Genomic DNA, 24,055 nt, shown 5'->3' with positions numbered 1-24,055 from the left:
ATAGCGTTCCAATAGAAGGCATCTTCCTTCCCGTGGAACAACATACTTCTTTACCTGGGCATGCAGGACCCTGACAGAAATAGTTAATCAAAGTACTAAAGTGTTATATTCGCTCCGGCATATTATGATCGGATAATATTAGTATAATTATTAGTTTACAAAACATCGCGTTTACGCCGTGGATTACCCTGCTTATCCCAGTGCTTCATGGAGAAATTGTAAAGAAAAAAGAAAAAAAAGTAAGATTAATCACGAAGTAAACACTTCAAGTTAAGATGTTAACTTGAAAGTGGCAAAATTTAAATATTGGTTTAAATCTTTTTTTTCTCTTTTTTTTTTTTTTTTTTTTTTTTTTTTTAGGATGCGTTAAACAAAATAGAATGAGTAACCAAATCCATTCCAGGTATAAAACACCAGTTCGTATTTGGTTTCATAAATCCAGCTGATTAATTTTTGACAAATAATGCTTCAAATCTTGAAATTACGGAGAAAACAATGAAACACGTCGGTTAAGAAGTTTTAACGCTGTGAAAGGTGCCTAATTCGAAATAGTCAATTATGCCGGCTATTGTAATATATTTATTTACTGTGGGTGTTTTGCTTATGAGCGATTAAGCACATTGGCAGTCTTACAAACTATCCGAGCCATTTTGAATGCTGGACAATGGGGCAGGTTGCGAGATATGGTAGAAAGGTTGCACTCATACCCGATAACGCCTGAGACTACGTAGGTAGCCTTAACTTTACAGAAAGTAGCATGGGGATATTTTGGCAGGCAACAGAGCAATTTAGAGTGCGTAAAGCTCGTTGGCTGTTGTCTTATCGAAATGTAAACCTCTCACGCCGAATCCAGACGCGACTGGACCGTTTGTTACTGCGCCTGTCTTTTATCGCCTTAAAACGGAGTTTCTCTCACCTTTCTGTCAGTACAAACCCAGAAACCTGAAAAGCCTTTGCAAATTTGGCCAAACATATACCCAACCTCCCGACAGTCACAAACATCAGCAGCGCAGTAAGTCACATAACCGCATATGCTCACCCACGTACCGTCCCAACAGCTAAGAGCTAACAGCTCAGAATCTTCAATATGTCGCACCATTCTAGATCATCGTCTGCGAACTCCGATGAAGCCTTGAAGCTATTTCTCGACACTAGCGAAAAGGCCCGCCAAGAGTGTCCCTCGCCGCCTCCCGACGCCGCCGCCACCACCACCACTACGGAGGACCCTGTGCTGGCCAGCGAGAGCACAGAGAAAGACAGGTTCAAGACGATGGCTGCTGCCATCGATCTGCATTCGGAGGCTCTGCGCCGCCTCCTTCAAGATGCCCAAGGCAACGCCCGTGGAGAGGAAAACCTCATCACGACCGCAGTGACGAGCCCAGACCAGGGCGAGGCCGTCGACAAATTGAAGGCTGAGATCGAGCAGCTGAGTATCCAGCTGCAGGCCGTCCGGGCTGAGCTGGCCGTGGCCCAGTTGCAACTACGAGAGGCGGGCCGAGTTCAAACTCAGGCCCCAAATACCTTCGAGGCCACGATGACGGAGGTCATCGAGGCGGTCCACAACAAGTGGGAGGAATACAGCTTGCTCTCACTCGTCACCGACCCGGCAAAAGTGATCGAGGACCTGAGGAAAAGGAACAAGCAGCTTGAGGAGGAGAACAAGAGCCTCGACAGGAAGGGTTTCATGCCCAAAATGATGCGCAACCTCATAACCAAGTGCAAGGCACTAAGACAGAGAAACTCGGAGCTCGAGGATAAGCTTAAGCAGAACGAGAGGGCAAAAGCAGACATCGACAAGATCGCTGATCTCGAGGCAGAGATTACGAAGATCACTAAAGAGAAGGCAGAGCTTTTCAAAAAGCAGAAGAGCATCTTTCACCTCTGCAAAGAGCTCAAAGAGAACCAGGGTCACCTTTGTGACCTCTCTGAGTACAAGATGAATGACACGGTCTTCAGCATGTTTGAGGAGTTCATCAGGCAGAAGATTGCTCAGTCTAAATAAAGGCGGGAGGAAGCTCACATTACTGTTGTTTTGCACTCGAAGAGCATTTTACCTACGAATGATTTTGCATTCAAGTTATTTATGCAATCAGGGGAGCACTTCAAAGGGACAAATGCTTTGAATCTGAGGAGAAGGTGCTAGATCTGCCACACAAGCAGACACTACTTTACAACATGGCACCTCACTGTTCCTCAATGCAGTTTCTCTCTTTAAAAATCAAAGCGACAGATTTACCTAGAATTTAGCAGAAGAATGATTGAAGAAACATCCAGGACTCTAGGTGGCTTGAGATATTTCTCCACTGACTAGGCGGCAAAAATGGGATTCGGGACACAATTAAATTCGTTACTTCTTACAGTGCTTCACGACAATGTAAACAAAACCTACTCCATTCAAGTCCCCAGTGCCGCTGCTACGCGTCGACTAATTCCAGACACTCAAGAAGGCGAGCGCGTCTACTCACTTGAATATGTCAATGCTGATCTTACGTTGCCGCGTGCAATGACCTTCCAGTCAACCAATATCCGATCCTGCACAGGGTGTCTTACTTTCCCGAGCAACAGGGGCGCGGGCTTTATGGGCTCCAGGAGATCGGTTTGTGTTTTAGTTTCATCCAGGCAAACAAAATTAAGTTGGTGTTTGCCCTTAAATCACCCAGACCCCGTTCCAAAAATCTCCCAATCAATTTGGAACAACCTCAGTAACATTGTTTAATCTCAGCTGGCAACTTGGCCTTGCTCTGTGAACATAAGTAAAGAGAAAGGCTCACGGCCGAGGTCTTGTCGTTAGCATACTTGATCCTTGAAATGCTTGGCTTTAGTCTAGTATTTTCAAACTGACTTTCCGATCCTCCTCGCCGTTACCATTTTTACACTTGATGTTCTCGACAAAGGCATGAGTGATGCCATGGGAGTCAATAGTATATGTCTTTCTTTTGATCTCAAGAAAATTTCTTATCAGCAAATCCCTTTGACCACAGAGTAACCGGCTCCACCCGCTCGCCTCAATGCGGCCGCCTTTCTTTATAAAAGGGTACGTATCATCCTGTTCCACCACCCATAAAAGGGTGTCTGGTAGGACTGCCGCTGTTAGCAACAACTATGAGTAAAAGGACACGATGGTGAATCAATATAACGAGAAGACGAATGTTTCGAACAAGATCTGTGTTTGATATGAGGAAATAAAGAGGAAAAATAAAAGAAACCTCACAAGTTTGAATCAAGTTGCTGGAAATGGGCGTTGTTGTTAGGAGTAACAGTAGGACCATGGGAGTAGACGCGATCACTGTAGCCTCAATTGAGCTTTGCAAAGATAGAAATTTATATCATGGAAGATTCTGTAAGAGCTATAGGTGAGTCTCTTTAGTTAGTTAGTTTATGGACAGTAATCGAGCCTCGTATCTCATGATACATGTGTCCAAACTAATCTATCCATTCCGATTAGGTGGGTGGTGCTGTAGTCATACTTTGATTGAGACATCTGCTTGGACTTTCAGGGCCCGGCGGTCCACGCATTGCCAGGATGTTCGACTCCCTGGGCAGCGGGCTTTGGTGGCCGGTCAGTTTGAGGCTCGATTATTTATATGGGATAAGCCTGCTCTCCAGCGAAGGATAGATTTACATGGAATACGGCAAGGAAAGGTCATGTCGAATGTGAAAAACTAAAGTTATTACGAATTCTATTTTTGTAAGTGGGGAGTTGGTATTTCGGTATCCCCGAACTCTAGGTACATTCCTAAGCAGTGACCAGCAGCTAATCGGAACAGAGTCAGGACCTCCTCTTCTTTGGCCAACCAATTTCCCACCTCCAAGTTTACCAGCATATAGTTGTTATAATGAAAAGGGATTTGCCTTGAAGTTGAGATTATACGCATACCAGGGAGCTTGCGCATCCTCTCATGACGCCATAAGCAGTTTGGCCTCGCCAGTCCAACTGAATAATTCACCAGTATTAAGGCGCAATATTGCACTGACTAGAAAGTTTAAATAAGAAAAGCTTGAGTAATGTATTTGAAAAGCAAAACAGCTCCAATAGAAGGGTAAAAGCTCGCGGCCAATACACGCTTCCGCAATTGTAATTAAAAGCGTTACATTCTCGGGGTCATCGGTATATACTTTTAATCCCCAACCAGGGTAGACTTGGGATTTCTAGCCAATGGCACATTATACACACCTTCATGGGCGAATGTCGGGCCTGTTATATTTTGGATTAAAGACGACACCTTTTGAGTAATTTATACATCAACACTATCACGCGTTGACTGTCGGGCGATATCCATCTCTTATCTCGCCTCGTTAAAAGCGTTGCTCGAGACGCAAAATTGCAACAGAAGAGGGTATCCAGATAGATTTCAATCAGTTATTTAAGACAAAACCTTTTCCCATTGATCTGTTGTTCAAGCAACTGTAGTGTCTATTGAATGGTCTGATGTAAAGGAATCAAATGAGTGTATTAGGACAAATAAGGACCAGTACTGAGAACTTAGAAATTCTTTTACTTAGAAACGGTCGTCAAACGTTTGAATAGTTTTTAAGCCCTACATACATGAACAATATTAATATCGTTGGTTCTTTATTACTAAAGTCGAGGCGTGATTCAAACTGTTGATTAGGTTAAGGATCTCAATCAGTTTGCGGGTTCAGATTCATGCGCGCCTATATTTGTCACTGGAATAGAATGATGTAAAGCCGAGTAACGTCTGCAGTCATCAGTACAGTAGCCAGCGCTATGAACCAAGGCAGGATACGACGGCGGCTAGCCATCACAGACGGTTGCAGTTGGGACCCGCAAGTGATCTTGATAATTTATGCTGGTCCGTCACGCAGTCTGCCACAATGATCAAGGCTGGGGATGTGAAATCATGGCGAGATACACAGTTTGGAACTTCGGAGGATGCTCGAGGCGTAAAATCAAATCCATCCTGGATTATCGTCGTCGCTATATCGGACCAAACCCTTCCGGATACAAATTGATGCCCTGTATGACCGGGGTGAAACCAAGGCAGGTTGAAGAAGAGTCAGTCAGCGGTACCAAGTTTACCATTCAAGCATACGTATTCAGGACCGCTGCACTACTATACACAGCTAAATTTTGAGTCAGTTAAGGATGGACGCTAGATCAAGCAACCAGATGCAGTTCTGGCTTTTGCCTAGCTGCTTTAATAGTCTTTAGATACAAACCTCTTTACGCAGTTGTGAAATCGTCATGGCCAAACCAGTACCGGTTTATATACCTATCCATCTAATGCTTGTGGATTATGATCATCCCCATTAAACCGCTAAAAGTCCAAATAAAATAATCATACGGTGGTAGGCAGTACGCTGCGTATGGTATATAGTGTATCTAGCGGCCATAACATGCCGGGTTGGAAACATCAACAACCAGGTAATCGTACTGAATGGACTTGCAGCTTCCAAATATACAACCCTAATACAATTGCGCTTTTATATAAACAGCCGATTCGTCCTAGACATACGCTCGCTTAGCCTCGGGAGGACAGGGCTTATGCCATTGTCCTCTTATGAATTTTACCCCTTTTAAGTCACCCTGCTCGTTGAATTAATATAACAATCCAAAGGCCCTGGCCTGTCACGCAACATCCTTTGCACGAGTGACATTCCACTCCCTACCCCTGCGGATAATGTGTCTCTTTTCCTCAACCTCCCGTTGTCACAAGTTTTGAGATTATGGTGCCTCTCAGAAAGATATGGCCCGAAACCTGCCATTTGACCAGCTACCAGAAGCATCGAGCTAATACTTCCACAGGCATCTTGACGATTCGAAGGTTATAGCGTTATATTCTTCGACAGCGAAAACTTTGGAACTCTGCGGTGCATTTGCTTTCACTGACAGAAATGTAGTTAAAGGCGGAACCGGTGTAAAGTTGGCAATTGTAGTCGTCGTTTGAAATAAAATGGCGGGCCAGGGCAACTAGAAAGCGATTTATTAAACACGATTCAATAGCACGCGATACGTACAAATGCTATAACTCACCCCAACGCTATATAAGAGCAGTGTCATTGATTCTTATAACATGGCATATCTGCCCTGGAATAAAGCCAGCCTTGCCAATTCTCTAAGGCCGGTGTATTTCAGTTTGCCCGTTAGATTGGGTAACGGTTGCTGTCACTGCCTGTTCGCCAAAAAATCTGAAACGTTCGGGGATTGCGTATAAGCTAGAGTCAGGTATTCAGACATTGCAATCTTTATCAGTGCGAATTATCTGTCCATATGAAAACATTTCTCCATCTTTTGTTTCCAATTTCCTTTCACTGTTTATTTCCATGTCGAAGGTTGTATAGTCTTCCTCGGTAAAACTGTTCCAGAGTCTAACTTGGCATATGTTCCAATTTGTCGGTGGTACGAGATATCTCCTAGCAGGATAAACTGGATATCGTCCCTGCTTGCTGCTCAAAAGTCTCCAACCATGGGAGAGCCTCTTTACGGAATCGTCAGGTACCCAAACATAGCAATGTTCATCGGTGCGAACATCCACGTGCTGTCCAATGACTCCTCCATAGGATAGACTCAAAGTAATTCCACTATTCTTTGACATTTCGAAGGTCCTATAGTAGTTTATTTGATAGAAGTTCTAAATGAAAACTTGGCATTCGTACGAAGCATTAACTATACCGGCATTAGCGAGTAGGACAGCGCAAACAAAAGAAGTTAACAGTCGCATAATGGTGTATTTGAGATTTGACTTCTAACGACCAGTATTCTTGAAAAGAAATAAGGGGTAGGAAATTGATCAAATGCTTTAGGAGAGGTAAATGTTGGAAATAATGCATAAGACAAACCACGTAATAAAGGAGGCACGACTGCCGTATAAATATTTGCAGGTATAAAAAACTAGACAAGGATTTTCAAAATTATTTATATAAATATATAAAATTAATAAAAAGAAATATAAATTGATTATTTATTAGTACTAAGGGTACATGGGTCAATTTCAGAAGGCTTACCAGGTATTCCTTTTAGCGCTGCAACCTCGACAGAGGGAAGTACCTTTAAATAGCGGGTTATCGGCCTCAGTAACCTGTCCAGGATTACCCTGCACAAACATGTAGCCTTGGCGTATACATAATGATCCAAATATAGAGTCAAATTTATTTATATACGATAAAGTTTTAATTAATTTTCATATTACCGTTACCAATAACAAATATAAACTAGCGTTTACATATTTGTTTTGGGCAATTCGTCAGTTGAAAGCGCTTGTTATTAATGCTCGAATGCTCAATATATACAGATCACTATTATATATATATTGTGCATTAAATCTTTCTCCTCGGCGCGTATATTCCAAAAAGCAGAAAAAAAGAAGAAAAAAAAACTATTTTGGTTTACATAGGCTGTGGTTATTTCACAACTAATATTTCACTAAATCACAACCGGGTAGATACCTGTACAGTGAGTTGCGTTTTTCAGTACAAAAATGCCTAACAACTGCGAAACCATGTCTTTTATCTATATAGGGGTAACGATCAAGGATTCACGTAATAAACATCGGCCCAGATCCCGGTTGTTAGGCATTTTGCATTGAAAAACGAAATGCAGTGTAGAGGTATCCATCCACCCGGTTGTAACTTATTGAAATCTTTTTGTGAAATAACCACATCCTTTTTTACAGCTGCGCCGTTGAGGTTTGGAATTGGGACAACGAACGAGTCAACTAACTGAATTTATGTTCTCAGGAATTGTGAAGACACACTTGATGTCCATGGTGCAAGACACCGGTTCAAAGTCGAAGAAAACTGCGACGTCGTTATCCCAGTCGATCAGATACCCCATGGATATCATTGGGTTGGCTATCCGAATGATGACATGCCAGGGAGCAACGCCTTGAAAGATTGGGGAAAACTTAAAAGGGGTTTAGGAGGACCACGTCGTGAGCCGCCACCCGCCCGACCGACCTAAAGCAGAAATCTGGATGGCTTGGGTAATCGCCCACAATCATGGCACAGGTTTAGGCTCAGGGTAATATCAAAACCAAGATCTCGCAAACTTCATCGAACCAGGGCAGAATCCTGACCGGAAACAAGAGTGCTTTCATTGATGGTCCCGCGTGCCGACCCTCTGTACCAGTTTATACCACAAACTGACGATTATATAGCGCCGCCCATGGCCAACTATTTACCCATCGTCCTCGTCTCCGGCCATTTTGGCAAGGAGGGAGGCATTTATCAGATGCCCGGTCCAGTCGACCTTGGAAATCACCAGGCCGGTGAAACAAACATACAAGCTACTTGCGTCATTGCGAATGCTTGTCGGATGATTCGATGTTTAATTGCGCGATTAGTTTCATTGGCATTTTTATGTTAGGTACCTAGCTTAGGAGGATTGGGCTCTCTGCGTATTTAAAGTTGTTTGATGCCGTTTAATGGCTCTTTGGACAGATGCAGATTGTTAAAAAAAAAAGAACCACTGGGTTTTCTTGGGGATTTGTACAGTCTGGCTATAAAATCATGCCCTGCTGCGTCGGCACCAGGTTCAGACCCCAGAGGTATCACGTAATTTCTTAAGCACATCGACGAACACACTGTCCGCTACTTGTTAGATGTTTTACTGAAATGGTACTCCTGGTTTGAGACTCATTGATCACACAACAGTGATAACCCGACTGGGGCCTCTTCACACTGTCTGCCGTCGTCAACGCACTGATGGGATTGATGAGAGGATTTTGGTCGTTATTTTACCACCTGTTTCTCATTGATCCGCTCAGCATATACGTATGTGACAACTCTAGGGGATACATTTCAAGCAAGTATTTTAACTGTTGCGAGATGACTCTGGTAGAATAACTGCATGTCCTGATAAAAGGAGTTGGCTTTCGCTGATTGAGCTTGGAGCTCTGGTCAGACATCTTGTCAACATGCTGAAAGTTGTCTGACAGTGACTCAGGTCCACACATGACGATGAGTTGGGGCTGTAGACAGTAGAAGCCAGTTTGATGATACCAAGGATAATGGTATAATAGGACATGGTGATCGTCATCGAAAAGAAATGTACCTGGACGATTTCTATGTTCCAAGTCTGACTCAAAGATAAGTACGTGTGAATGGAACTGCTTGATGACATTGAGCAGAAAGCCAGCTCATTTGGACAGAGTCAACTCGGTAGAACGGGATTGTAAAAGCTCCTACGAGGCTCACTGTCACGACACTGTGGTCCAAGAAAGCCTTATTTCTCCTAAATAGGAAGGCACGTCAGCAAGTAGCTGGGGAGAAATTCTCTGGGCCAACGGAGCAATTCCTCCAGACAGAGCCAGAGATTGGTAATAGCCAAAACTGCCATATACAAATCTAAAAATCCCACTCGAAATTTTGTAAAGCCGTGATTTCACCTTCTCAACGCAACCACAAACCCACCCGTAAGTCTTTGTATCTCGAATGATGTGCCACATTTCATTACCCCTGGAAGGCTTACAAGTTCCAATCACTAACAATACACTCACCCACCACCAACACCACCAACAGCAGCAGAAACAACAACAACAGCAGCAACATCAACATGTCTGCCCAGCAGACCACGACCGGAGGCCTCGCCCGCGCCCAGCACCAACCACCCTGCCGGGCTTGCCACCTGGCCAGCCGGCAGTGCCACGCCAACACTCAGCCCGGCGGCGGTCCCTGCTGCGGTTGCGCCCGCGAGGGCACGCTCTGCTCGCTCCCTTCCGCCTTTGCCCTGACCGACGGGCCCGTGGTGTGCATCGCGCGGGACGAGCTCAACGGCGCGCCCCTCGACCGGCAGGCGCAGCGGCGCTGGGATTTCCTGGCGGCGCTGGCGACCTTACTCCGGGAGGGGGTATACGTCGTCCCGTCGGCGGCCGCGAGGCTGTTTGACGGGTTCGATGTGGTGGGCTGGGCCGTGCCTGAGGAGGGCGTCATGCGTGCTGCGGCGTGGGCGGTCGGTCTTGTGGGGATGGAGGGCGAGTGGGAGAGGGATGCAGAGGAGGAGGGCCAGGAGGTCGAGGAGGAAGAGGAGAACGGGGAGAAAGAGGATGGGGATGGCGGTCTTTCTGACGGTAAGTAGTGACTGGTATGAATGCATAAACCGGCGTATCCCTTGTTTTCTGGTTCAGCATGTGCTCACCTCCATCCTATTACTGTAGTCATCGTCGACTGGATCATGCACGGACAATGGGATTAGCTTCGCGGCGTCCCCATACTAGTGTCGCTCTGTCATATGTGACCAGGAGACTGCGGCGTTGGGGCTTGCTCGGGGTATGCTTCACTGCACGCCCTGTTCTAGCGTTGATCGCAAGTTGCCTGCCATCCACCACCTTTTAAAAGAAGGCAAGGGGGTGACGACCCTTCTCTTCAAAAAAAAAAGAAAAAAAAAGAAAAGGTGCGTGGAGATTTGTGAAACCCTACCTCATACCCCTTCGTTGTCTTGATTTGTTCCCTGCCATCTCTGCACCTTTGTCGGGACTTGGACGCGCACTCTTGTTTCTGTCGAAAATCTGTCTATTTCAAAGACTTTCTAACAGGGAGGAGTGGAGAAGAAAACAGGATAAGTGGTGCTAAAGGTGCCATATCAGACGAATTCCTCCCAAAACATGATACCAAGAGCCATGCCACAGAGCTCTGAACGATACCCAAGCCACCAAACGCCATCAAACACCAGCAAACAAAACCAAGCCCAGAATTCAGACTATCTTCTTCAACCTCAGATTCGGTGAGGGATGCTCTCCCTCCTCGAAAACGGCTTCTTAGCCGCCACGAGCGAGTTCTTGCACTCTCGGCCATTGGCCAAGTCAACGAGGTTCCTAAACGTGCATTCGGCAATCTCGGTCAGTGCCTCCTCGGTAAAGAAGGCCTGGTGGCCACACACAACCACATTGGGGAACGTCATGAGTCGCATCAGCTGGTCGTCCTGAATGATGTCGGCCGAATGGTCGTTGTAAAAGAGAGCGCCCTCGCCCTCGTACACGTCCAGCGCAAGACCGCCCAGCTCCCTGGACTTGAGGGCCTTAATAACCGCTTTGGTATCGATCAGGCCTCCTCGCGACGTGTTGATCAGAATCGCGTCTGGTTTCATCTTGGCGAGTGTCGTGCTGTTGATCAGGTGTCGTGTTGCGTCCATAAGCGGGCAGTGCAGGGACACAAAGTCCGATTTGGAGAGGACTTCATCGAGCGACTCATACGAGCCACCGAGCTTCCCGATTTCCTCATTCTGGTAAACATCATACGCAAGCAGCTTGCAGCCGAAACCGACCATGATGCGCGCAAAGGCGATGCCGATGCGACCGGTGCCCACGACTCCAACTGTCTTGCCGTGCAGTGTGCGGCCCAACAGACCATCGAGGTTGAAGTTGCCCTCGCGAACGCGGTTGTATGCCCGGTGGGTCTTGCGGTTCACTGTCTGGAGAAGCGCAACAGCGAACTCGCCTACTGCCTCGGGAGAGTATGATGGTACGTTTGCGACCGACAAGCCGAGCTGACTGGCGCAGTCCATGTCGACATTGTTGAAGCCTGCGCAGCGCAGGAGGATTGCCTTCACTCCGAGATCCGATAAAGCCTCCAAGACAGGGCGGGATAGGTTGTCATTGACGAAGGCACAGACTGCTTCAGCATCTTTGGCAAGCTGAACTGTATCTGGTGATAGAGGGAATTCGATGAAGGATAGTTCGATGCTGGAAAGATTGTCATGCGCGGCCTGGACCTGATTGAAGTACTTCTTGTCGTAGCCCTTGGCGCTAAAGATTGCAAGCTTCATCTTGGGTAGTTTCGAGTTGGGTGACTTTTTGTTGTTGACTGCCTGACTATCTACTGTGCAGCTCAGTCCAGTTTCGGGCTTTTTTTTTTCTTTTCGATGTGATATAGGGATGGAATCAGTCAGGAATTCACAGGTCGGTTGTTGGCCAGTAAAAGCTCAATTGAACTTTCAATGGAATGTAGCAATGAAAAGAAAACGTGACGTTTAAAAGTGTTTGGTTCGCTGCAATGATGCTGCGTGTGTATATGCTCTTTAATTCTCAGGATGTAAAATGACGATAGTGTCAGAAATCCATCGACAGTTGGGTGCAAACTGTAGTTGGAATTGCTCCATTTTTAACATATTTGGTCCCTCGTCGACGTCAATGGTGGGGTGTTTGTCACCTTCCCTACCCGCTGGCGACAGATTATGCTTGGCAGCTGCAGCCCAGAGAATTGGCGGTCCATTCTCGTATGATGGGAGTTTCCGGCATGTTTTGACAGCTGCGCCTTACCTTTGCATGCAACTTGAGGTATTATTGTGAGAGGAACCTGATTTCTTTGCTCATCCTGTTCTGTAATGTACTCTAGGTACGTGAGCCTGAGTACATTATGGTAGCACACAGCTCAGAGGTGAAGGTACCAATTATTCCAGAGCATTTAGTCTAGATATTCCCAGCAAAAGATTGGGTAACGGGAGCTCCACCCCGGCGAATGCAGTCTCCCGATCGGGCGGAAACGGCGGGGTTCTGACAGGCAGGCAGGCAGGCAGTGACCGGCCCTCGTCCACTTCCTAATCCTTCCATTGTTGATAATTTTTTCCATTACTATAACAATCACCTGCCCATTGTAGGTACGGGAAAGTGGGATAGCACCACGTTCCCAACATGTGCAGAGACAAATGTCTTGATTGGCTTGCCTGATATCGATCTTGCACAATTCTCTTTCCTGGCTTGCTCTGTCGGAATACCTGCCCACCTCCAACTTTTTGTCGGCAGCTTCTATTCCCAAATGGTCAGTTTTACACTCAGCTAAATGAAACCTAGCAGCCAAGAAAAAAATCTCATGACCGGCGCAAAAAAAAAAAAAAAAAAAAAAAAAAAAAAAAAAAAAAAAGACAGGTTGATCGCAGCAATTCAATCCCAGCTCAATCCTATAACCTCCCTCTCCACTGAAGCCAGTGGATCCGACCTCAGCGCCTCGTCCCGCAGTTCCCCAGCACGGCGCCTGAACTTTGCATCCCCCAACACCTTGTCCACGGCTTCTCCGACCTCAACCGCGCTTGGCGGCGCCGCCCCAGTCGGGTCGGCCAGATAAACGCCCATTCCGGACCACTCAACGCGTCTTCCAATGTCGGGTTTATCGAAAAAGCGACCCGTCTGCACCAGCGGTACCGCATGTGCGACGGCGTGCGTCAATCCGCCGTATCCGCTGCTCGACAAGAACACGTCGGCGTGCGGGAGGATCGCGTCGTAGGGGAAATAGTCGAGCACGCGACAGTTTGTAGGTAGCTCCCCGTTGGTGAAGGAACTCGCGTCTAGCGTCGCGCCCTTTACGCATAACACCACAATCACCACGACGTCATCGCGACCCGCCAGCGCCTGCACCGTCGGCACGATCAGCTCGTTGTGGTCCAGCACCTCGGTTCCCTGCGCCACGAAGACGACCTTCTTGCGCCCGCCCTCGTGGCCGATTGAGTAGGCTGCGCTGTTTTTGAATACGAGCTCGTCCCACCACGCCGGGTATTTGAGCCCGCTCGGTAGTTCCTTGGGCGGAAGAGGACCTGCGAATTTGAGGTGTGCTGGCCACGAAGGCGTAGGGAACTCCAGCCCGCGGAGTCCCATCTGCAGCGTCACGTCGTGACATAGAGTAGATGCGTCCCAGAATGGATGTCTCAGTCCTGTTGCAGGGTCGTTGAACGGCTCCAACAGCTTGTCGACTTTTTCTGCGCACGCCATCATGATGAGACATTTACGCGCGCGGTCCTCCGCCTCCTGGTTCCATGCGTCCTGGTGAGCCTGTAGCGTTCGTGTCTTGCCCTCTTCACTGTCATCGTAAGGAAGACCTGAACCCCATGGTGGTCGTTCTGCCGCTGCCCAATAAACAGGAACTACTCCGATACCGATCGTTTTAATTTTAACCTTCTCCAGCCCACATCCCGGCGGGAGGTGCGTCTTCAGTTTCAGCGGTAAGGTTCCCGAGAAGCATGTGTCCGACAGCACCACGATCCTTTCAGTTGCCCAGTCTCTGCCCATAATGCCGGTCAGCGCTGTACATACAGACTGAAACCCACTGGGCAGCAGCGTGGTGAAACCCTCGTCCAGCGATGCGGCATTCCTCGCGGCCGAAGTCGGCGCCGACACGATGGTAGGCCACCAGGACGGGTCGTCGAGCGCGACAGCCCACAGGCCAATGCAGGGGCTGTATATGGCACCAACGGCCTCGATAGCATCCCGCCAGCGATCTGTCCCTAGCATAGTGACATTGTACCCGCGCTCGATCAGGTGGGCCGCTATCTGCAGGGCCGGTCGCATATGGCCCTCGCGCGGGGGTACCGCATAGAGGATCTTAGGCTTTGGTGGCAGCTGCTGCGCTTGCATTTCTTATGTTTGGGACTTGGAAGAGACAGTTGGGGTATTTGCTGGTGATATTCCGTTGCCTACGCTGAGAGAAAGATAAGGTACATCGAGTTCGAGCTGGTGGTGTTAACCGCACTTTGATGAGTGGAAACATCCGTGGGGTAGTCGACTCGAGTCCTGAAGTGATCCCATGATTCTGGTTATCTGGAGATAGAGTGGCCTCAAGCATTATCCTTGAGTCACGTATCGCCAATGGCCTTGCACACGACGTACTACGTAAGAGAAATTTCCCCTTTTCCCGAGATGACATCGCCTTGGGAGCCCCGCCTTCATTGGGCAAAGACTGACTCGATCATTTGTCTGTCCCGCGCTGCTCTTCTCTTGTAATTTTCCGTATTTTCTCTACTGGGATGTCTATGGTCATGACGATGTTGCTAATTCGAAATATGGACAGACTTTGACCCAATGCCCTCAAATACGTAGTATTAATCCCTTCTTATATCGATAGTCAACTCAAAGACGACATCAATCCTCGTCATAAAACACCATCGCCCGGACCTCGACGCTAAACCTTGGCCGGCCATTTTTCTCATCCATGTCCGGGTCCTTGAACGCCGCGTGTGGCACGCACTTGGGCCACCCTTTCCGCTTGGTGGTGTCGACCTGCGTGAAGAGCAGCACCTCGTCCGTGGTCTGGTGGTCCTTGTAGTACCACTTTTGGTCCTTGTTGGCGCGCATCTCGATGGACTCGGCGTCGTGATCCGCGAACTTGAGCGGCACCCGCACAATGTCGTCGGGGCTGATTGACCTTGCGTCCGTCACTGCGAAGGGGTCACGTTCTATTGGGCGGACGGGACGCCACATCTGTTTGTTTGGGGCAATATTTTCCGTGTTAGTTTGTGAACGCTTTTTGGCTTTTGGTTGTGATTTAAACTTTAAAGTTGGAACAGGGAACCCACGTTGATGATCTGGTAACGCGGAAGCTTAAGCAGTGCCTCGACGTCATCTTTAATCCAACGCCGAGCCACTCCCTCGGCCGCCCAAGCGGACTGGTCGACGTGACAAGTATACAACGGGCCGTAAGGGCCTTTGTCTGGCTCGCCGTCCTCTGGGCCGCTGCGCAGGATGTGGGTGAGGATGTGGATGCTGTGCGGCTTTGGTCTGCCGGTTTGCCAATGCCATATCAGCGGTCTTGGTCTTGCTAGAATAAAAGACGTTTGCGGCCCAACTCACAGGCCAGGGACTTTGTGCAAAACTCCCTCTAGAAACTCTCTCATCTCGGGGTAGTGCACCCTCTTGACCAGCTCATCATTGTTAATGTCGGCCTCGATTTTTTCCAACTTGGACTTGTGCTTAGCAAGCTGGAAGCCGTGTATGGCAAGACTATATTCGTCTTCTTTGCCTGTGATATCGGTAATGGTCACTGGGGCGTAGACTTTGGGAGTTGGCTTGATGGGATCATCTGGGCTGTAGGTTTTTAGGCAGTAAAATGTTAGCCATTGCGTCTCGTTCTTGGGCAGTAAATCAAACGATTCAGAGGATGACAAACTTTGAACATACCCTCCAATTATCATGGGCTCCGGTGCAACCCCCAAAGGTCCTCCATAGAACTGAATTTTAGTGTGAACCACCTTCCTCGGACTCTCGGTTGCCTGCTTTGGTGTATTGTTTAGGTTGGTGATGGTTGCCTTGTCGTCCAGGGACAGATCCTCAAGGACTCCCTCCAATTGTGTCTTGGGCTCGACTATAGTAGTAGTTTCGACGGCCATTTTCTGTTTGTCTTTTTGCGTCGCACCATGAGATGCAGGCATTGGTCTGTCTGTTAGCCGCAAGTGAAAAAAAGGAACATAATGCTTTCGCAACTCGGGGATCTACATCGAGAGCCAAAAGACAAAAGATAAGCAAAGTCGACTGCCATCTCATCCCGAAATCCTGGTCGCTGATCGGCCCCTTTCTCCGATGTAGCAGACGGGTGGGCTCCGGGGGTCAAGACAAGCAGTTACTGCCAGGATTGCATGTGCAGATTGTCCAGGGTGTTCCTGGGAGCCTGAGTCGCGCCTTTATCGTGTTGATGGATACTGCCCACGTCTGTAGCATCTAAATGCTCCAGTTGGCCTAAAAAGTACCTTTTCACTTTTCTTTTTTTTTCATGTCTCTTGGGAGTTAATCAAAAGGCAGTACTAGGCTGCCAAGCAGAAGAAGAAAAGAAGAAAAAACAAAAGACTGAGCGCCAACCAACTCGGTCAAAATCGAACAAGAAACCGCCGTTTAAAGTCATGGGAGGCGTCGCATCCATCCCGAGCACGGACCCGGCCTGCACACTGCAAGTCGTCGGGGCCGGATTCTCCCGCACGGGGACGGTGTCCATGGCCCTGGCGCTCGAGAAGCTCCTGGGCGGTCCCGTGTGCCACGGCGGCACGCAGATGCACATGCTCGGCGACGAGTACGCGCGGCGGTGGGTCGAGGTGTACGAGGCGCGGCACGACCGGCCCGAGCTCCTCAGGCGGCTCAGCGAGGTCACCAGGGGCTTCGTGGGCATCACCGACATGCCGGGCGTGCACTTCATCGAGGAGCTCCTGGAACTGTACCCCGAGGCCAGGGTGGTGGGCGTCAGGAGGGATGCTGCAAGGTGGTGGAGGAGCGCCAACGAGATGCACGACAAGATGACGCCGTGGTATATGGATGTGCTGTTGTGGCCTGTGCCGACTTCGAGGTGGTTTGCGCGGTGGCATGAGCTTGCTATGGAGAGGACTGAGGAGTTGGGGCTGTTGCCGTTCGGGCCTGGTTAGTGGACCTTGATGTGTTTTTCTCTTCGGGCGTTTCTGGGAGTAACTAACCGACGCAACTGCTCTGGCTGTTCTTCCAGACTATCTTGACAGATATAACGAATGGGTGACCAGAATTGTACCGGAAGAGAAGCTCGTATGGATGGAAATGAAGGACGAGTGGGAACCGCTATGCAAAATGCTTGACAAACCAAAACCTGACTCACCTTTCCCAAGAGCGAATGACTCTGAGACTGCAGAAGGTCTGATCAGAGAAAAAGTCAAGAAAGCCACATTAATATGGAGTGGAATAATAGGGGCCATCGCCGTCTCTGCAGCGTTTGCTCACCGTATATATAGGCGTACGTAGCTGGTGGCCTTACAGGCCAAGGGCGGCGGGCCAGCGAGGGTCTGTTCTCTTGTACTCTTGGGCCCCGTCGAGCGGCGGCGGCGTCTTGAGCCAGTCGGAAAACCTTCCGACTGGTGTTCGGCGGAGCATCATCACCGTCGCCAAGGAGGCGAGGTGAACAGCAAGGTGCTTTGATTGTAGGAACCTTTGTTAGCGCTTGGAGGTCTTCATCCTTCATGGTTATGAATTCTGGGGTCAAAATGGATAGCACATGGCAAGGCATAATAATAGTGGCAAACGCTTGGACTTACTATCTTGGTTAAACGAGACATTTTGGCTTGTCATCAACCAGGAATTAGCGAGTGAATATGTTAAAACGAGCCTCCTCGTAGGCTTGTTAACGTACTTGTCTCTGGGGGTCTGCTTGAATGGTTGAATACATGTCTTGCCAAATCAAAAAGTGAAGGGAATTTGAGTTATAACGCACCTTCTCTCCAGGAAAAAAAAGTCTGCCGGCCTGTAGGCGGTGGCAGACAGCGCCAGGGGGCTGCCATTATCCATACATAAAATCTTAATAATCAGAGTCTTCTTCACTCCAACTTTTATTGCATAGAAGGGATTACACCATTACTATAGCCGAGCTTACTTGAATTCTAATGAGCTTCATGGCACCCGCAGGTAGATAATATGTGGAGTTTGTCGATTTATTTCCTTCCGAGACTGGTATTTCAAATATTCTCTGGCCTTTACAACTTGCTTACGCAAGCACTGGATTTTCTAAAAGAACCTTGCTCCGAGCATGCCAAAGATCGCGGATGGTAAGAAATAAGCCCAGTCACAGACCAGAGGTATGTTGAACTCATCCATTCTATTAGAATCTGCAAGGCAACTAACCCGTCACCCGCTTTTACAGAGCCAGGCAGAACTTTTTTCTTCCCGGATCAAAAGCCAACATCACTGGCCACCGCGCGGCTTACGAGACATGGACCTGGTAACCATCCCCTCCAGCTTCGGACCGTTCGCATCGGCCCTCTGCAGTGTCGCTACCCTCGAGCTGCCAAAGTTGCGAAGCCTCATGCCGTCACTCGACTCCGAAGATACAGGCGACAACGGGCTTTCCCTCGGCGACAGCTTCAAGAACGCCGCATAATCCCGCGACGACTCCTTCCACTCCCTCACAAACACCTCCAAGATCCGCATGGCGGCGACCAGCAGCTCGGGCTCGGACGGCGGCGGACATTCCCGGCTGGCCTCCCTAGGGTCCTTACGGGCGGCGGCCGCATGGTAGAGACCCACCCTGCCGGTTCTCGCACATTTCGGGGGCTCCACATCGACGAGCGGATTATAGACGTCGCGCTCGGGGCTGTGCACCAGTGCAAAGCAGAAGCGGAGGACATGGTCTGCAGGTTTCCAGGCAGTCTTGTCGGCGTCGCCAAGGATGTGATGTGCCTGCAGCGGGGTGGTGACTATGCTATAGGCATCCGGGAGGACTGTCGGGTCTTGGCGGCCTGGGTGGTGTAGACGAGGGACGAGAAATGATGCTGCAAATTCAGCAAATATGGCCTGCGCATACCTGCCAAAGGCCCATTCATCGAGAAAACCCCTTGTCCATCTGTCTCTGGGTAGGCTGTGCTCCGCGATGAGAGCTGTGATAAATGTCTGTCTATCCGTATTAGGTTGCGGCCTGTCTGTGCGGACGATGATGGTGTCCTCGGACATTGTAAAGGTTGATGATATACTGCTGTGAAGCCGGAAGCGGATACGAAAGCTTAGTGCACTTACTACCAATTTTTCAGTTGATTACACTATAAATAGGTTACAATCGCTTGAACCCATGGTCAAGTCAAATACGTGAAGCGACGAGAAGGATTTTATGTATCCTCTGGAGACAGGCATGAACCTTTGTGCCCATAGGCTGCGACAAAGAGTCCTCAAGCGAGTCTTTTCTACGTGCCGAGAGCCTTCTGGTAACAACGATCCCATTGTTGGGACAAAGGCAAATTGAGTGGGATATAATCAGTTTAAAGGCAGAGTAGACCTCTTTGTCGCATCAGGTTGTGAAGCCTAGATGATTCTCGATCTCCCGTTTAGAATAAATTGTTACAGAGGCAGTAGATAATCCCTCTGGCTTTTGCATGAGAATAGAACTAAGGTCTGCGAACCAAAAATGTATTTATAAGTTTCAAATCTCAACGTTGTCAGCTTTGTTCTGCGTTGAACTAGTTGGCATTGAAGTTAGTATTCGGCGTGGTTATTTCAACGCATGACACCGCTAAATCACTCCGCGTAAATCCATTTTACAGTGTATTTCGTTTTTCGCTACACAATACTTAACAGCTGCGAACCCACATGTGTTAAAGGAAGCATATTATGGCCAGGAATGAGAGCCGTAAAACAAGAATTGTGCGTGCACTGAAAAAAGACTATAACATGAACCAAAGCTTAATGGCTTTATGTGATTAAGTCTTTGAAAGGCGAGGTAAAATCCCCAAAAAATGCAGGTAAAATCACCATTGGATTGCTTTCATATTAAATTCAGTTTATTATCAACTTAACGACATTCGGAATAGTTATCTCGGCCACTACTGTTTATGCGTAAACAGGTTCTATACGTGTACTCGCAAATTTCAAGCTTAGTTTTGTTCAAGTGTTTGCCCGCACAACGCCGTTTATATCAGATATTCACGCTTGGAATCTCTTATGTTGGAAACACAGGATCGAAGGATAATTTATTCTCTAAACTTGTACACTTAGTTGACTTATAAACCCTTGTTTTATAGCCCAGAATAATCTCTGTGCTTGAAACCAAACCCATCTGCCTCCGCAGGGTGGACCAAGCATTCCATGTACCTTACCAGTCACATTGCTTTCTGGCCGATTAAACTACCCAAAGAAATCGCGCTCGTTTTGGCTTAAGGCCATCTTATGTATTAACGCATATTAACTAATATTTTTTTGACAGATCCATAGATTGCACAAGCCTCGTGGAAGCATGTGTAAGAGGCTACTTTGCCTGGGCAGGACTGATATTAGATAAAGGCTCCGTACTATGCGGGCCAAATTACTCCGGCTTGGGTGAGATAAAGTAGTGCCATACACAAGGTTGAAGACAACCTGCCCATTTCAGAACATAAGAGAATGGAGCAATAGAAAATTGCATACGATCCTATCGCCAACGCAGAAGCGTCGCGACCAGCGCTGCGGTCCGAACTGTCCATTCTCGTTGCCATATAGACCGAGCGTTTCCTTCACAGGTTAGCCAACCAGCTTGAAGGGCTGACCATACATAGAAATCTTCCCAGACCTTTGCACCAGCAATTCAAGTTTCATTCTGAAACACTCCTGCGTTGAGTTGGTATTGCAGATTAAAGATAAAAGTTAGGTGACCACTTCAGGTAACTGAACCATTTCTGGGTCGCCCGGTCTAAACCGAGAATGGATTGACCGAAAACGGAAGTGCCGCTTAACCGGCGGCGGAATTTCCGTGGACCAACTTTACTGTTTATCAAGTGCGTTGTTCCACAATTTTGGATTTTGCAACCTTTCCCTTAGCCCTCTCGCAGCCGCTGTCCCTGGAAGCGTTTATCTTCCCTACACAACTACCAAGTCTACCGGTTGAAAAAAAGCACCAATTGCACAAATGGTTGGGGAGGCTTGGGAAAATACGCAGCAAGAACCTTTGCTACGTCGAGATCATTCCAAGCTGTGAAATGCATTTCTTATGTACTAAAATTCTGCATCAGAAACCTGTTGGGTATCTTAATTAAGAATGCACGATGCTGGGAGTGAAACTGAAGCGGCGCATTGCTCCTATATCTGCCAGTTCGGAAAACCCCTTCCCAAGAAGGCCATCCGAGATAGCCCTCCAATACTCCAAGGGCCACTCTCGTTTTTTAATCTTCCTCGCGACAATTTTCCTCGCCGTTCTAACGGGTATGCATTTTTCCCTCAAAAGAAGTTCGGTCGTCTTGATTTTAGCGTTGTAGGACCTGACTGTATCGGTATACTCGAAATCAAATCTGTCAACCATGGGATCGAATTTGAGGCTGCCAAGTGCGGCTTCGCAGATCAGACCCAACCTATTCTTCTTGTTGGGGCGCAGCGGCATCGACCCTAGAATTTTTGATAAGAAACCCCAGCGCCCCGGTTCAAATCCGGTTATATCAAAGCCCAAGTCGAACTTGGCCCGGAGATAGTGTGTATAGCCCTGACGTATTGCAACCAGGAGGCTGCTAAACTCCCCCGAACCCACTTCCTGCCCCGAAAATGTGAATACCTTCGAAGGCGCTGCTGCACTTTCCAACACGTTAACTATAAAAGAACTGTCGTGATATCCGTCTCTAATACGAGCATAAAAACTATAGAATTCGCCGAGATCGATCGTTGGGCTCAAATTCGAAGCGAGGAGCGACGCGAGAATCAAGCTTGCATCATAGTCCGGTGGCCCGTTCCTGATGATCTCAGCTCGTCTGTCTCCCAACCAATCAAACACAGTCCGGTGAAGGAAGTCGACATGATGGTCAGTGATCTGCAGCATGCCTCCAGTGCAGCCCCCCACCCTTCGTTCGAGTGCTGAATTAATGTCCGTCAATTCATCGTGCGCTTTCTTCTGCAAAAGCTCGGCAGGATTTTGACAATTGATAGCCCTCCAAAAGTTCCAAGCTTGAAACTTTTTGCTTGAGACCTCGCGCCATTGGAAGAGTAGCTGGTACATCTTGGATGCCCCTTCCAGCTGTGACTTGCTCAATCGCCTTGTTATCGAGTCGTAAACCTCTTCGAGCCCCGGAGGTAGAGAGTTGAAAAGCTTCCAAATCACTGCAAGGTCATTGTTGTCCTCTGCAGTTATCAGAAGATTGTCGAGCACCAGGACCACCCAGAGAAAGACGCCCTTGGCTTTGTCCATGATGTTGGACTCCAGTTCCTCGATGCTGTACTTGTCAACTCGCCGAAGTTCCTCAATGGCAGGACTGCTTGCCACTTTTCTCTGCACGTACTCTTTAATATCCTCCTTGTTGAAGCTCTCCATCTTTAGGGATGGGTAGGTGACGAATTCGTCTCTGAAGGTGTTCCATGGGCGACTGGAAACGCACAGCTTGATGTCGTGCTCTCGGTGCAATTGCTTGAGATATGCAACAAGCGCTTTCAGGTCACCCTCATACTCGTCCAGGCCATCGATAAATAGAGCCAGTCGGCATTGCTCGCTGAAGTTTGATACGAGCCTGGAGATGGCACCTTGGAGCTCCTGTACGCTCCAATCGGGCGGTGCTGGGACGCCCGACCCTGCCATCTGGTAGTAAATGTAACGCTCAGGAGACGCGATTCTGCAAAAGTCGAGCTTTTTTGCGAGAATTTCGTGTACTATCGTACGTAGCAGTCCGGTCTGGGTCTTTTGGAATGTGGTGCCTGCGTTCCAAAGGTAGACGTTGCAGGTCACGAGTTGACGCCTGTTGCACCACTTCTGCAAATGACCTCGAACATCGGGGTGCGTACAGATGAACTTCATGAGTGTGCTCTTGCCTGACGCCGGAATACCTGTGATCCAAAAAGGAGATTCGTTGGTGGGAGACTCAAGCCACTCCTTGAAGCCAGTTGGCTCAGCTCGAGGCTCAGACGATTCGTCATCGTTCTGGCTGGGGTCGGCCATGAGCCATTGGAAGGTGTTTGGGAACGGTTCTTCAACCTGATTTCTTCGGGCTCTCATGTCGTCGAATTCAAGACTCGTTAGGATGTTGGCGTTGATGGCTGGGTCGTTTCTTGTAAGTATGCTGGCTTGGTCTGACAAGGAATCATTGTTCCCCTGCAATGCCACCTGTATTGAAGCCCACAATCCATCTTTCAGGCTGTCGCTCAAATGAGATGTAGGTGCCGACCCGTTAGAATATTTCCCATGAATGTTGCGCTGCAAGTTGTCGACGGCGGATTTGAGTTTCTCAATGCTCTCAATTGTATTGGCGCTCTCTTGTCTGTGGTTTTGAACGGAATCCCTGGAGAGCGATGTTAACATGAGCGCTTACACAGGGAAATCTTTTTCATTGTTTCATTGCTGAACAACGAAATGGGTAGGCGGGTATGTAGAGATGTAGGTACATACATGGTACACAAAAGTAAGACCAACACCATCTGTTGTCGAATCAAACCCATTCGTCCCTCAATCTGTTCGAAGTCCTTTGACTTCCAAAGGGAGTGTAAAGCGCCCGTTATCCGGGCCCCTTGAGCTCTGAGACCCCCGCCGCTACGTGTTGTGAAGCCTTTGGCGAGCTTCTGCAGCTCATGATGGGCCAGGTCGCATTCTTCGGACAAGCGATCGATCGATTTGGAATGCTGGGGGTAGCTCGAATTGAGGTTGGCAAGCATGGTTTTTGCATCGGCCGCATTCTGCGCCAGATCCTCCAGTCCCTTCTCCAAATCTGTCAACTTTACGGGGCGGCCATCATCCAATTGCTGGTGGGCTTGCCGGTACAAGGAAACCAGCTTGAACCCAAAACTAACGAATCCGAGGACGCCGGTTGCGATGCTTAGGGGATCCATCTGCTGTCTTTGCCTTCGCGCCGAGCCGCGGTGGTTTTCTAGGGAAGTTTATCGCTTATAATTTCGTTTGGCGTTGATGCGCATTGTATAGAATTGGCTTCGCCGGAGTTAGATGGCCTGGGAAGAGATCGGTG

General features: G+C 48.4%; 9 protein-coding genes across 9 annotated transcripts; 4 read left to right on the top strand and 5 right to left on the bottom strand.

The window, feature by feature from the left end:
* Nucleotides 1–1,087: 1,087 nt before the first annotated feature.
* On the top strand, nt 1,088–2,002 carry PgNI_07290 (uncharacterized protein; the record flags this gene model as incomplete). Its single annotated transcript, XM_031127305.1, has 1 exon — nt 1,088–2,002. One exon carries the CDS (start codon nt 1,088–1,090, stop codon nt 2,000–2,002), a length of 915 nt encoding a protein of 304 aa, XP_030981091.1.
* Nucleotides 2,003–9,514: 7,512 nt separating this feature from the next.
* PgNI_07289 (uncharacterized protein) lies at nt 9,515–10,153 on the top strand (the record flags this gene model as incomplete). The annotated part of the gene is made up of 2 exons (XM_031127304.1): nt 9,515–10,028; nt 10,116–10,153. 2 exons carry the CDS (start codon nt 9,515–9,517, stop codon nt 10,151–10,153), a joined length of 552 nt encoding a protein of 183 aa, XP_030981677.1.
* Nucleotides 10,154–10,672: 519 nt separating this feature from the next.
* Nucleotides 10,673–11,722, bottom strand: PgNI_07288 (uncharacterized protein; the record flags this gene model as incomplete). The annotated part of the gene is made up of 1 exon (XM_031127303.1): nt 10,673–11,722. One exon carries the CDS (start codon nt 11,720–11,722, stop codon nt 10,673–10,675), a length of 1,050 nt encoding a protein of 349 aa, XP_030981676.1.
* Nucleotides 11,723–12,836: 1,114 nt separating this feature from the next.
* Nucleotides 12,837–14,300, bottom strand: PgNI_07287 (uncharacterized protein; the record flags this gene model as incomplete). The annotated part of the gene is made up of 1 exon (XM_031127302.1): nt 12,837–14,300. One exon carries the CDS (start codon nt 14,298–14,300, stop codon nt 12,837–12,839), a length of 1,464 nt encoding a protein of 487 aa, XP_030981685.1.
* On the top strand, nt 13,805–15,086 carry PgNI_07286 (uncharacterized protein; the record flags this gene model as incomplete). Its single annotated transcript, XM_031127301.1, has 2 exons — nt 13,805–14,555; nt 14,799–15,086. The coding sequence occupies exons 1-2, from the start codon at nt 14,532–14,534 to the stop codon at nt 15,084–15,086; spliced, it is 312 nt and encodes a 103-aa protein (XP_030981684.1). The 5' UTR covers nt 13,805–14,531.
* Nucleotides 14,805–16,048, bottom strand: PgNI_07285 (uncharacterized protein; the record flags this gene model as incomplete). The annotated part of the gene is made up of 4 exons (XM_031127300.1): nt 14,805–15,143; nt 15,239–15,440; nt 15,513–15,746; nt 15,840–16,048. 4 exons carry the CDS (start codon nt 16,046–16,048, stop codon nt 14,805–14,807), a joined length of 984 nt encoding a protein of 327 aa, XP_030981683.1.
* A 398-nt stretch (nt 16,049–16,446) lies between these two features.
* On the bottom strand, nt 16,447–19,112 carry PgNI_07283 (uncharacterized protein; the record flags this gene model as incomplete). The annotated part of the gene is made up of 6 exons (XM_031127298.1): nt 16,447–16,464; nt 16,519–17,060; nt 17,272–17,309; nt 17,428–17,598; nt 17,881–17,940; nt 18,382–19,112. The coding sequence occupies 6 exons, from the start codon at nt 19,110–19,112 to the stop codon at nt 16,447–16,449; spliced, it is 1,560 nt and encodes a 519-aa protein (XP_030981681.1).
* Nucleotides 16,556–17,414, top strand: PgNI_07284 (uncharacterized protein; the record flags this gene model as incomplete). Its single annotated transcript, XM_031127299.1, has 2 exons — nt 16,556–17,063; nt 17,146–17,414. 2 exons carry the CDS (start codon nt 16,556–16,558, stop codon nt 17,412–17,414), a joined length of 777 nt encoding a protein of 258 aa, XP_030981682.1.
* Nucleotides 19,113–21,156: 2,044 nt separating the features above from the next.
* On the bottom strand, nt 21,157–23,994 carry PgNI_07282 (uncharacterized protein; the record flags this gene model as incomplete). Its single annotated transcript, XM_031127297.1, has 2 exons — nt 23,485–23,994; nt 21,157–23,377 (listed from the first exon to the last, which is right to left on the bottom strand). Exons 1-2 carry the CDS (start codon nt 23,919–23,921, stop codon nt 21,157–21,159), a joined length of 2,658 nt encoding a protein of 885 aa, XP_030981680.1. The 5' UTR covers nt 23,922–23,994.
* Nucleotides 23,995–24,055: the final 61 nt, after the last annotated feature.

Source organism: Pyricularia grisea, assembly GCF_004355905.1.
Source record: "Pyricularia grisea strain NI907 chromosome Unknown Pyricularia_grisea_NI907_Scaffold_4, whole genome shotgun sequence".
Classification (NCBI taxonomy): Eukaryota; Fungi; Ascomycota; class Sordariomycetes; order Magnaporthales; family Pyriculariaceae; genus Pyricularia; species Pyricularia grisea.
The sequence above is the reverse complement of the archived record's forward strand: the minus strand, read 5'-3'. Positions and strand labels throughout refer to the sequence as shown.